Raw genomic sequence first — 13063 nt, forward strand, 5'->3', positions numbered from 1 at the left:
ACGGAGGCGGCTCCGCCGCCAATTGTTTTGCACGATGCGGGTGCAACAGAACCCACGTGGACTTGTGGAAAGAAATGTGTCAGGCTTATATGAGTCGTGTATTATGCATTTCTTGTACGTGAATGTGAATTTGCGCATGAAGTTTCCTAATCCTCCTCACACCTTTCCATAAAGCGTGGCCAAATCTTAGTTGGGATCAAATGGTTCAAATGGCACTGAGCACTATGGTACTTGACTTCTGAGGTCATCAGTCCCCTAGAACTTAGAACTACTTAAACCTAACTAACCTAAGGACATCACACACGTCCATGCCCGAGGCAGGATTCCAACCTGCGACCGTAGCGGTCGTGCGGTTCCAGACTGTAGCACTTAGAACCGCTCGGCCACCCGGGCCGGCTCTTAGCTGGGAAGTAGTTCTGTAGTATAGTAGTGCCAACCGCACTCCTGGGTAGGGGATCAGAGAGACAGCACAGGCAGGTAAAAGTCAAAGACGTCCTAGTGTCACAAGATTTGGGGTGGAGAGGTTGGTCACGGCCAAGTGGTTTCACCATCCCCTCCACCGGGGCTCAGGAAGACCTCTGGGTGGCCGCCATATTCGGGGAGTGTTACAGAAGACGGGTAAGTGAGCAGACATGCCCTCAGTGCGTCTGCCTCGATCTTCACGCGTTGAAGAGAGGTATTTGAAAATTTTCACTAATTCTTTTATTTCCAGCTTCGGATTGTGTAAGGAAATGAATGTTCTCGTTTAATTTCGTAAATTTGACCCCCCTGTGTTAATGTATCTTGTCCCCAGTTTGCCCGTTATCCTCCTCACATAGTGGATGCCTCATGAAAATATTGGGAGACTTTGGTGGTATACATTTGGCCAACGCAATTCCGTCTTGCCCGTAGAAATGTGCGTGCAGATTAGTATATAATATACCCGAGCTATAAGTTGTAAAATTGTAACATCTGTAAACTGGAACTATTGCTGCAATCGCTGTAAAGTCGAGTGATAATGTTTAAAATAAATAGATAATCAATTGTCATCAATCTTTAACATACCCTAAAAATCACAAAGGAGTCAAGTTAAAGGAATTCATTTAAAATAAAAGATATAGAATGCAGGGACCCACACATCGCAGTGTGAGCCCTCCAGCCCGTTGCCTAGTATCGTACAGAACAGGGCACGCTCTCTAGGTAGCGCTCTCAAGCTCCCCTCCCCAGTTACCCGTTGCGCAATTTTCATTCAGGACTTGACGACATCAACTTTCATCTGGCGTCTCTTGGCAAGGAGCTTTGACGGTAATCTTTCAAACAGACAAGCAACATTGCGCGAAATAACCGCAGAAATTAATATGAGACGCACGACGAACGTATCCGTTAGGTCACTGCGGCGATATTTGGCGTTACTGGGCTGTGACAGCAGACGACCGACGCGAGTGCCTTTGTTAACACTACGATATGGCCTGCAGCGGCTCTCCTGAGTTCATGACAGTATCGGTTGGACCCTAGAGAACTTGAATGCGGTGGCCTGGACAGATCAGTCCCGACTGAAGTTATGTTACGTTATGGTATGTTAACCGGGGACCTAGAAACGACGGAGAGGCTCCGTCCCCGCCGCAACCGCACTGGTCAGCAACCCCACGACGACTGCCGCAGCCCACTTCACCCCTCCGCCGCCGAACCCAGGGTTATTGTGCGGTTCGGACCCCGGTGGACCCCCCAGGGAACGTCTCACACCAGACGAGTGTAACCCCTATGTTTAATCGTGGTGTACGCGTACGTGTAGAACTTGTTTTCGCAGCAATCGCCGACATAGTGTAGCTGAGGCGGAATAAGGGGAACCAGCCCGCATTTGCCGAGGCAGATGGAAAACCGCCTAAAAACCATCCACAGACTGGTCGCCTCACCGGACCTCGACACAAATCCGCCGGGGACCAGGCGCTCCTTCCCGCCCGGAAAGCCGTGCGTTAGACCGCACGGCCAACCAGGCGGGCTCCCGACTGAAGTTGGTAAAAGCTGATGGTAGGATTCGAGTGTGTCGCAGACCCCACGAAGCCATGGACCCAAGTTGTTAACAAACCACCGTGCAGGCTGGCGGTGGCTCGAAAATGGTATGGGGTATGTTTACATGGAATGGACTGGGTCGCCTGGTCCAACTAAGCGATAGTTGACTGGAAATGGTTATTTTCGGCTGCTTAGGGACCATTTGCAGCAATTCATGGACTTCATGGTTCCAAGCAATGGTGGAATTTCTACGGACGACAATGCGCTATGTCACTGGGCCACAACTGTTCACGATTGGTTTGAACAACATTCTGGACAATTCGAGCGAAGGATTCAGTCACTCAGATTGTCGAACATGAATCCCATCGAACATGTATGGAACCTAATAGAGAGGTCAGTTCGTGCACCGCCAATACTTTCGGAAATTGACAGCTATAGTGATAGCACAGCTCAATATTTCTGTAGGGGATTTCCAATGACTTGCTGAGTCCATGCCACGTCGAGTTACTACGCTACCCCAGGCAAAAGGAGGTCAGACACGTTGTTAGGAGGCATCCCTTGACTTCTTTCACCTCAGTGTTAACAATGTACAGTTAAGTGAAGAGTTGGCGTGTGGCAGAGCTGCGCAGAAGCTGCTAACCAATCCGCATAGGTTTACTACTGAAATTTCTAGAGCATTCTTTCGTCGAACGTATTGCTTCCTCCCACGTCTCTTGAGGTGATCAAGATGGAAAAATTCGAGAAATTCGAGATGAAACAGGGGCTTAGTGACAATCATTCTTCCCACGTGCCATTCGCGAGTGGAGCAGGTAAGGGGGGATCAGTTAGTGGTACCAGAAGTACCCTCTGCCACACACCGTCAGGGGGCTTGCGGAGAATTGATACAGGCGTAGAAATAACGTGCAGTGAGGCCTCAGACAAAGGAAGGGCCCTGTTAGCACTGCCTACAAGCGTGGCGTTGTATGGCTACTGGGTACATGCACTCAGGCCAGCATGTGAAGCATTGTAATATTTCTGGTTCTCGCTACCACGATTACAGCATTGTCTTTCGAGGCATCTGACGTGTTGTAGAAAGGAGCTGCTGTCACAAGAAGATACTAATCGGTGTACGCGACCAAGTGATGTTGCGAAGTGTCGGTTTGCACCCCCAGCACGGTTTGGTGGACTCCTTCATTTAGATGGCGTGAAATTGCCGAGGAAAGCCTACGCCTTGATTGCCTAAAGTCAGGGTAGTGCTTCTGAAAAGTAGAATATTTTTGTAAAAAAAGCCTGACATTTTATTTTAGAATGAATAATTTCTTTATATTTTACAACCTGCCAGGACAGCCGAGAGCGCTAACGCGCTGCTTCCTGGACTCGGGTAGGCGCCCCAGCCCCGGATCGAATCCGCCCGGCAGATTAACGACGACGGCCGATGTGCCGGCCAGCCTGGATGTGGTTTTTAGGCGGTTTTCCACATCCTGCTAGGTGAATACCGGGCTGGTCCCCACGTCCCGCCTCAGTTACACGACTCACAGACATTTGAAACACATTCCCACTATATCACGATTTACACTAGACACAGACAACTGGGGTACACTATTTCCGTCCTGGGGGGTACGGGATGGCGGCATGAAGGACATCCGGCCACCCCTTAACATTAACATGTCAAATCCGGTTAACCATGGCCGACCCTGCGTAACCGCTGTACAAGGCGCAAGTGATAGAATAAATTTCTTTATATTTTAGACAGGGGGGTAATAAACATGCTCTAATCTCAATATGAGCAGAAAATAATAGATTGAAAATCTGCTATGGTTTTAAATAATGATATTCAGTTGTTACAGATGCAATTCAACTACCGCAAAGTAATTTTAGTGTTTTCCATTAGTGTTTCCTTTGAAAGTGTATTTTGTCTGAGACCATGCATTGCCTTTTCCGGCTGTCAGTACTGTTTCCATGAGAAGACATACTTCTACTTCTAAGTAGTAGGGAGTAATCGTATGCAACGACAGTTATTCACTAAAGATTTCAATGAATCAGCACTTTTAAACACTATGATATACGAAAACGTCAGCTTCAGATGATTAACTAACAAGCTTTCGTTTAAGAGTTTTAAAATATCGAGACAATGATACACAAACTGCAATACCTCTCATCGAGATTTCGTATAAGCCAGCTACGAACGCAACGCTTCTCCAAACAAATACAGCACAAGTAGCGAACATCATAAAAGTATATAGCCAAGTGCGTGCATTATAATCCAGTCGCATTGTGCTGCAGGAATTTCGCTAGACGGTGAAATGCAACTTCCCTACAAAAAGCCTTGAGCTTTCCTTAAAAAACTGGGGTACGACATGTGCTCCAAAACTTGTTACTTCCATATTTTTCCAGTTAGATAATAAGTCAGGTTTCAGTTTTCATAGCGGTAAAGAACCTGTCATCTATGCAGACATTAAAACGTACTTGTAAAAATAATCTGGCTATACCACTTGAAAAATTAGAATTTATGGTAGCCCGAATCACTGCGTACATTCTCAAGTTTCGTGCACAAGGCCACCAGTAGATGATCTGCGTTGGTGGAATTACAATGCTCGATTTGCCAGCAGCCAGTGACGTTGTGTGTTGGTGAGATACGTGTTAAATTTCGAGACTTGCCAGCAGCTAGTACAGATGTATTTAGTGACGCGATACTGCGATTAATTCTGACCAATTACATATTAGGAAGGTTATTTGCTGGTCATCAATTCAACAAAACAGTGAAGTAATGTAACATGGGAACCTTATCTGAAAAATCGAAGAGTGTGGTAATATCAAAAACTTCCGTAAGATGTAAAATAGAAGATGAAGGTGTGTCATTTGAATGACGCCTCGCTTTATGAAATAGGCAATAGAAACTAGGACGGAAAAAATAAAAGAGAAGTTAACTGCAGTGAAAATGAAGGTGCTCAGGCAGATGCAATTAGTAATAATGTGGGAAAAAGGAAGAAACTTGTGGATAAGGGATCCCTGTGGAACGCAAGACATAAATAAATCGACGAAGTCAAGAAAAAGAAGTTGGAAGGATTATATGGAAAGAACAGACCCAAAAGAACTAAATAAAATTCGTAAGTACCGACGACAACAACAACGGAAACGACTGCCCGGACTACCAACCAAGATATGGGACAACGGCTGGTCCGGAACATACACGAATGAGACCAACGAACAGGGGAAACCATAGTCAGCAGCAGAAGAAGAAGAGGCAGGAAGAGAAGGAGAAGGAGGAGGAGGAGGAGGAGAAAAAGCAGGTTGGTTGGATTGGTGAGAAAGGGGCCAAACTACAGGGTTGAAGAAGAGGAATAACAATATTTATTATTCATTGTTCTTTTATGCATGAAAAGTATATTTGTAACACACTCGTACGTGGATTACCTTGCTTGTAGATTGAAGATCAAATATTAACGTGAGAACATGAGTTTGTGATGCCTGTGCAGTTCTTATTTTAACCTGCGGTAACGTCGTAAGTAAAATAGCTGGCTTCACTTGTGAAATTTCAACTGCATCATTTAGTAGTCCGCCAAACACGAATATCCGAGTGACGTATGGTAGCAGTATTTCAGCCAAAAATACCTTGATCACGATCTAAGGCCTGGTCTCACAATGCATTGGGACAGCTACTTGGAGTGAAGACGCCACGTCAGCAGAGTTTACAGAACTTCGTTATCTCTTCCGATACCATAACATGCAACTGTGACCTCGGCTGTCCATAAAAATATCTATGCGTAAGGCATACAACTTCCACCGACATACATTAGCAAAGTATCTATGCGAGATACCGAGAAAATTGTGGGCGTTGTAGAATCGCAAAGCCATTTCAGTCACTCGTCGACCAAGCTGGTGTGACAATGTGGCAATACAAGGCAACAAAACGAAAGCTGATGTTATAAACCCCGCGTTTGAAAAAGACATTCACGCAGGAGGATCGCACAGACGTACGTTTATTTGACAGTTTCATAGACATATATATGGAACACACAGAAATAGGCATTCTTTGGCGCTGAGAAACATATGAAAGATCTGAAAACAAGTAAATCACTAGGCCCAAATCGAATCAAAATTTAGTTTTTGGCGCTTTACATAGAATATCTCGCTCAGTGCAAAGTCTCATGTGACTGAAAATAATAAAAAAACCGTTGTTATCTCCTTCATATGTGGAGGGAAACATAACGGACCCGAAAAATTACAGACCAATATCCTTAACACAGATTTGCTGTCTAATTCTTGAACATATTGTGAGTTCGAATATAATAAATTTCCTTGAGAAGAAAAGCTTGTGTCCACTAGAAGCCTTCTTAAATAACAGAATCCGGTACGTTGTTCTGGATGGAGAACGTTCGAGACATGAACATCATCATGAGCGCCCTAGCGAAGCGTGACAGGACCGCTGTATACATAAAGAATCCGACGGACTGAGAGGGCAGTAGTTTGCAACAGTCTGCCGATGACGCTCAGTATTTGATAAAGTGTTGTCGTAGAGAGACTGGAAGAAGATACAAGACCACAGTGATGAAATTTCTGGTTGGACAAACAGTCCCTTAATCTTCGAATGTCGTATTAGTGGTGCGCTGCTTGACATATGTCAATTAAACATCTAGAAGTAACTTTGAAGTACACGCCAGGTTAGCCGAGAGCGCTAATGTGCTGCTTGATGGACTCGGGTAGGCGCGCCGGCCCCGGATCGAATCCGCCTGGCGAATTAACGACGTCTGCCGGTGTGTCGGCGAGCCTGTATGTGGTGTTTAGGCGTTTATACATATGCCCCTACGTGAATACCGGTCTGGTCCCCACGTTCCACCTCAGTTACACGAATCGCAGACACCTGAACACATTCACACTATTCCATGGATTACACTAGACGCAGACAGCTGGGGTACACTTAATTCGTCCCAAAGGGTACAGGGCGGCGATAGGAAGGGCATCCTGCCACCCCTTGAAATTAACCTTGCCAAATCTGTCCCAACCATGCCGACCCTGCGAAACTACGGGACCGAGCACCAGCAAAAGAAGAAGTAACTCTATGAAAAGATGTGAAATGGAACGAGCACATTAGATCGGTTGTACGAAAAGCGAATAGTAAACTCCGGGGTATTGGGACGATTCTGTGAAAGTTTAATTCGTCTATAATGGATAGCGCATATAGAACGCTTATGGGTCCCATTTTTGAATACTGCTGGAGTGTTTGGGATCCCCACCAGGTCAGTGAACTAAGACATCGAAGCAGTTCAGAGGCGTCCTGCTAGATTTGTCAGTGGTAGGTTTTATCAACACGCGAGTATTACAGAGATGTTCGAAAAATTAGGGCTCTTACCGAAGTATATACGAGTCGTTTTCCCCTGGCTCCATTTGCGAGTCAAACAGGAAAAGGAAAGATCCCCTTCACCAAGCACCATACGTTGGTCATAGAATGAAGGCTTTCACGGCCGGATGACATAGCTGCTGGTAAACCTTTCGGAATATGAGGTCGTGGTCCAAGAAACTCTTCTGTCCCTGACGTTTCGTACAGGATTGCAAGACTCAGCGGAGGAGCGCCTCTGAAGATGTCCAGCGCAGTCCAGGACGAAACGTCAGGGACAGAAGACTTTCTTGGACCACGACCTACCATCCCGAAAGGTTTACCAGCAGCTATGCCATACGTTGGCTTGCGAATTATGTACGTATATGTAGATAGATGTTCTGTATTTTCACAGGTTTAACAACTCCACTGTTAAAGAAACGTATCACAGATCGCTGTTCCAATGCGGTGAAAGTCCCAAATGGTGTCGCCATCTATGTACTGACACAGCTTCATTTTCTGTGATGCAACAGGCTGCCAACTATACGCTATTCGTCGAACAAAGAGATAATAACTCTTGACAACTGCAAAATCGATGGTACAACTTTCAGGAATTTTATAGGACTTTTAAGTATTTCATTTGAATTATCCTAGTGCTATAGCTGTTACTACTTTCCATTATTTATGTAGTATTTATTTCAAAGCGTTGTACCATTGTTAAATCTAAGTCTTAGTATAACATGTGTCGTTATGTGAACATAACTTAAAACTTGTAGAAGGCCCGGTAAAACATACGAGAGGGAGTGGAATGAAAACCTTAAAAATGTATCGCGCCATTGCTCTGTAGGTTCGCAGTACTATTACCAATGATGTAATGAACGCCATACAGGCGGCAGAATACTAAATACAAACGAAACACGTCCACAATACCAGTTCAAAGAGCTATCCCAAGAAAGAACAGCGTTCTGTCATACGCTTTCTGAACAGTAAAGGTACGAAAATCGGCGAATAAGGGTCCAGTATGGTACTACATGTCTGTCACTGCAGCAAGTGTATGAGTGGAGTAGAAAGTTCGGAAATGGGGAGACTACTGTGAAAGATGCTCAGTGCCCAGGTCAGGCACACCGCGTTGTGAAACGTGTCTACTGCAGCAGTTCAGGACACTGTGATGGAAAATTGCTGGGTAATAGTGGACGAAATAGTCGTAAATGGTTTGAGAACATATGGTGCAGGTGCTACTGTGATACGAAAAGAGTTGCACTCGATAGAGCCGCATAAAACCAGCTACAAAACATACACGCGGCACACAGTGAGACAGCTGGCTCACCTGTGCGCTGGTTGTTGAGCAGCAGCCAGCCGTCACCCGGGACGTCTTGCAGGGTAACGGTGGCCCCCGCCGCCAGCCACTGCTGCGGGCTAGTGTTCTCCAGCTGATCCACCGTCATCGCCCAGGTCAGCGGCACGATCCACTGCGGGGTGTCCGTCGTCTCCTCAGTCAGCAGGAAGCGGGACTGCAACGGCAAACACACACTCACTTGTGATGTTTATATGCAGACTGGAGTGAGCAATCAAAATTCGTACCGAGGCCCGGATTCGAACTCAGGTCTCCTGTTCACAAAGCAGATGCGCCAACCACTATGCCACGCTGACACAGTGGCTTTGCACAACGGCACGGTTTCCTCTAGCACCCTTGCCTAGTCGAACCAAATTCCCATTCACACCTCAGCCCACTTGATATGTCCCCTCAGAGTCTTTTGTGGCTGCATAACTGGATAAAAATCTTCTCGGTTTTCAAGCCCTGTCAATTCTCGAGCTTCCAATGGCTAGCTCCACTATTGTCGTCAGAAGTAAAATCACTACCTGCCAGGACTCCTTGGGAGAGCCAGTCCTGACAAAACTCTACCATCTGGTGAGCAAGATGTATGAAACAGGCCAAATACCCTCAGATTTCAAGAAGAATATAATAATTCAAATCCCAAACAAAGCGGGTGTTGACAGGTGTGAAAATTACCGAACTATCAGTTTAATAAGTCACGGCTGCAGAATACTAATGCTAATTCTTTACAGATGTATGGAAAAACTGGTAGAAGCCGACCTCGGGGAAGATCAGTTTGGATTCCATAAAAATGATGGAACACGTGAGGCAATACTGACCCTACGACTTATCTTAGAAGCTAGATTAAGGAAAGGCAAACCTACGTTTCTAGCATTTGTAGACTTAGAGAAAGCTTTTGACAATGTTGACTGTAATAATCTCTTTCAAATTCTGAGGGTGGCAGGGATAAAATACAGGGAGCGAAAGGCTATTTACAATTTGTACAGAAACCAGATGGCAGTTATAAGAATCGAGCGACATGAAAGGGAAGCAGTGGTTGGGAAGGGGGTGAGACAGGGTTGTAGCCTCTCCCCGATGTTATTCAGTCTGTATATTGAGCAAGCAGTAAAGGAAACAAAAGAAAAATTCGGAGTAGGTACTAAAATCCATGGAGAAGAAATAAAAACTTTGAGGTTCGTCGATGACATTGTAATTCTGTCAGAGACAGCAAAGGATCTGGAAGAGCAGCTGAACGGAATGGACAGTGTCTTGAAAGGAGGATATAAGATGAACATGAACAACAGCAAAACGAGGATAATAGAATGTAGTCGAATTAAACCGTTTGGAACTGCCGCTCCCGCCTCCCTACAAGCTTCAAGCGTCCACCGTTGCTTGCTTTCGACATCCTTTCGGCACTGGAATTGATGCGGCTTGAGAACCGAGAAGAGTTCATCCTCAAACAGCATTGCCGAGGCTTTCCAGCGGTATTGGACTTGTAACTCGGCATCGAACGAAACGAGGGATTCTGCCTGAAACGCAGTCGTAGATGCTTCAATCAAATGAAACTATAAACCGTACAGTTTCGTATGATTAAAGCCTTAGAGGACTTCACTTTATCACTGATGAAGCAGTGGAAGCAGAGATGAGATTGTGGCTCCGTAAACGAAGTCAGAGATTCTGCAGTGACGGTATCGACAAACTGTTCTCTCGTTGGGAGAAATATCTTCGTCGCCAGGGTGATTGTAATCAGAAACAAATATGTAGACATCATGAATAAAGATGTAGAATGTAAATAAAGCATTTTTACTTAATAAGCTTTAAGAGTTTTAACTTAAAAAATTTCGGAGACGTTAGTTTTCAGGACTCCCTCAGATATTATTACTCTTTATCGACCACAGTGGGATACCCGTCATTTATACCAAACTACATATAAAATACCCCTGAAGAGAGTAAAAAAAACTTTACACAAGCTCTCCTGCGATCCTTGCAGAACTAGCACTCCTGAAAGAAAGGATATTGCGGAGACATGGCTTAGCCACAGCCTGGGGGATGTTTCCATCATTCTGGAAACATCCCCCAGGCTGTGGCTAAGCCATGTCTCCGCAATATCCTTTCTTTCAGGAGTGCTAGTTCTGCAAGGTTCGCAGGAGAGCTTCTGTAAAGTTTGGAAGGTAGGAGACGAGATACTGGCAGAAGTACAGCTGTGGGTACCGGGCCTGAGTTGTGCTCCGGTAGCTCAGTGGTCACAGTCCGGCTTTCGCCGCCGTGCAGTGCGGACGTGTTGTTATTTCCGCCTGCGGAGCGCGCGCGCTCGCTGTTGTTTACATTTCAGCGGCCGTCACTTACGTGTCGCTTACGTGCACTAGAATCATGGCCAACCGTTTTCGAAAATCAACTTTACGTTTCAACTTCTGCAACGACTACGCACGACCAAAGGCCTTGGAAGTGGAACGCTTCCTACGCGACGTTGCTAAGATCCCAGCTTCTGACATCTTGGGCATCCATTTGTCCATATTAAGCAGTACTGTGTACGTCAAAGTCGTCAATGACGCGGTATGTGAAAGAATACTTCGTGACACCAACCATGGATTACGCTTTTGCCACGCCGACGGCAATGTCGGAGCGGTCACTGTCGACCATGCCGGCTTAGGAATGCGCACCATACGAGTTTTCGAACTCCCGTTCGAGCTTCCAGCGGAAGACGTTATCGCGGCTTTCCGCCCCTATGGCACTGTACATGGCCACACTGCCGAACGCTGGGCGCAATTCCAAACGTACCCTGTTCTTAACGGTGTACGGCAGATCACCATCGATCTACATCGCCACGTGCCATCTTACCTGCAAATTAGCGGGTGCCGCGCGGTTGTCATATACGACGGCCAACCCAAGACCTGTTCCGGGTGCGGCAAAGAAGGCCACCTCAGATCTGAGTGTCTTCAGCGACGAATCACCCAATTGCCAGCCGCTACTGTGGCACCTCCGGCTCCGACGACGGTTTTACCGATCACCTACGCATCGGCGCTCTGTTCTCCTCCCACCGGCCGCCGCCCATCGGACCATGAACCGGTGACCCTTCCAGCTGCTACGGATACCGCTGGGGCCGACGCGTCGCGCTCAAAGCCTGACGCTACTCCGGCGCCACTACCAACAGCGACGACTTCCGACACCCATCCGCCTGAACATATGGACGCCCCTTCATTTGACGTTCCCGCGACGACCTTCCTCTCAGAGCGACGCGACTCCCTCCCGTCTTCCGACACGGAGGGACGAACCCGCAAACAACGTTCACCTAAGAGGCGCAAGAGGAGGCGCCGTACGGTCTCGGAACGAGACGGATCACCACCCCCCGATGCTCCAGAGGCCGTCCGACCCGACGAGGCCTCGGAGAACCTACACGACGATACGAATGACGACAACATGACGCCAACTGTGGTTACGTCGATGCCTACTCTACTGGCTCGCTCAGGTGCTCCTGAACCAATGGACTCCACAGATGCGACTGCCGCCGAGACGTCCTCAGCCCCTACGACCGAAGTGGAACGTACGACCATCACAACGACAACGCCTTCAATGGTGTGGAGTGAGGACGTCGATGAGGACCCGGACCACACGCTGGGGACAGAGTTACCCCAGACGGAAGCATCGTTACGCCGCTGACAATGCCGTCAGGTGGCGTACGGCACGACTCACCGTTGCCTCGTCCCTCTTCATCCTCCGCCGGTGGAGTTCCCCTCCACGGCGGGTTACGGCTCCAAACCTACCGAATAGCGACGATCAACACTAACACCATTAGCTCACCCGTGAAACTTCAACTGCTGCGAGAGATGATATGGGCGTCGGACGTCGATATCGCACTACTACAGGAAGTACACCTGGCCACACTACCAGACGTCGCGGGATATAACACTTATCCTTCTCCTGGTGACCACCTGGGACGCGGCGTAGCCATCTACGCCAGAGAAGGCATTCCAGTGGCCGATATCACATACCTTCCATCTGCCAGAGGCATGGCCGTCACCGTCATGGGGACGCGTATCATCAACATTTACGCTCCGTCAGGCTCCACCCGCAGACGCGACAGGGCCCTCTTCTATTCAGAAGAAATCGCTCCTTTGTTTCTTGGACGCTGCGACCATTACTTGCTTGGGGGTGATTTTAATTGTGTCTTGCACCCTAAAGATCAAGTGCCCCACTACAACACCTGTCAAGAACTGCGTCTTGTCGTCCGAGATCTGTTGCTCCGCGACACTTGGGAAGTTCGGCACGGCGACGCGCCTGGACATACTTACCAGACGAGTCACTCCGCGAGCCGCCTTGATAGAATTTACGTCTCTCGGGAACTCACACCTGCAGTCCAAGGTGCAGAACTTTGGCCCCTGGCCTTTTCGGACCACTGTGCCTACATCTGCAACATTCTCTTCCCCAAGCAAGTGGTCTGGCGTAGTCGTGCACCGTGGAAGCTAAAC

The 13063-nt window shown here is 47.4% G+C and overlaps 1 protein-coding gene across 1 annotated transcript in view; it reads right to left on the reverse strand.

Annotated features, from left to right (window-relative positions):
- The window catches only part of LOC124616282 (aminopeptidase N-like), a 147295-nt gene that overhangs the window by 49356 nt on the left and 84876 nt on the right, over window positions 1-13063 (reverse strand). The window contains exon 10 of the mRNA XM_047144585.1: window positions 8610-8793. Within this exon, the coding sequence (XP_047000541.1) occupies window positions 8610-8793 (184 nt within the window). The remainder of the gene's footprint in view (window positions 1-8609; window positions 8794-13063) is intronic.

The sequence above is a fragment of the Schistocerca americana genome, chromosome 5 (assembly GCF_021461395.2).
Source record: "Schistocerca americana isolate TAMUIC-IGC-003095 chromosome 5, iqSchAmer2.1, whole genome shotgun sequence".
Taxonomy (NCBI): domain Eukaryota; kingdom Metazoa; phylum Arthropoda; class Insecta; order Orthoptera; family Acrididae; genus Schistocerca; species Schistocerca americana.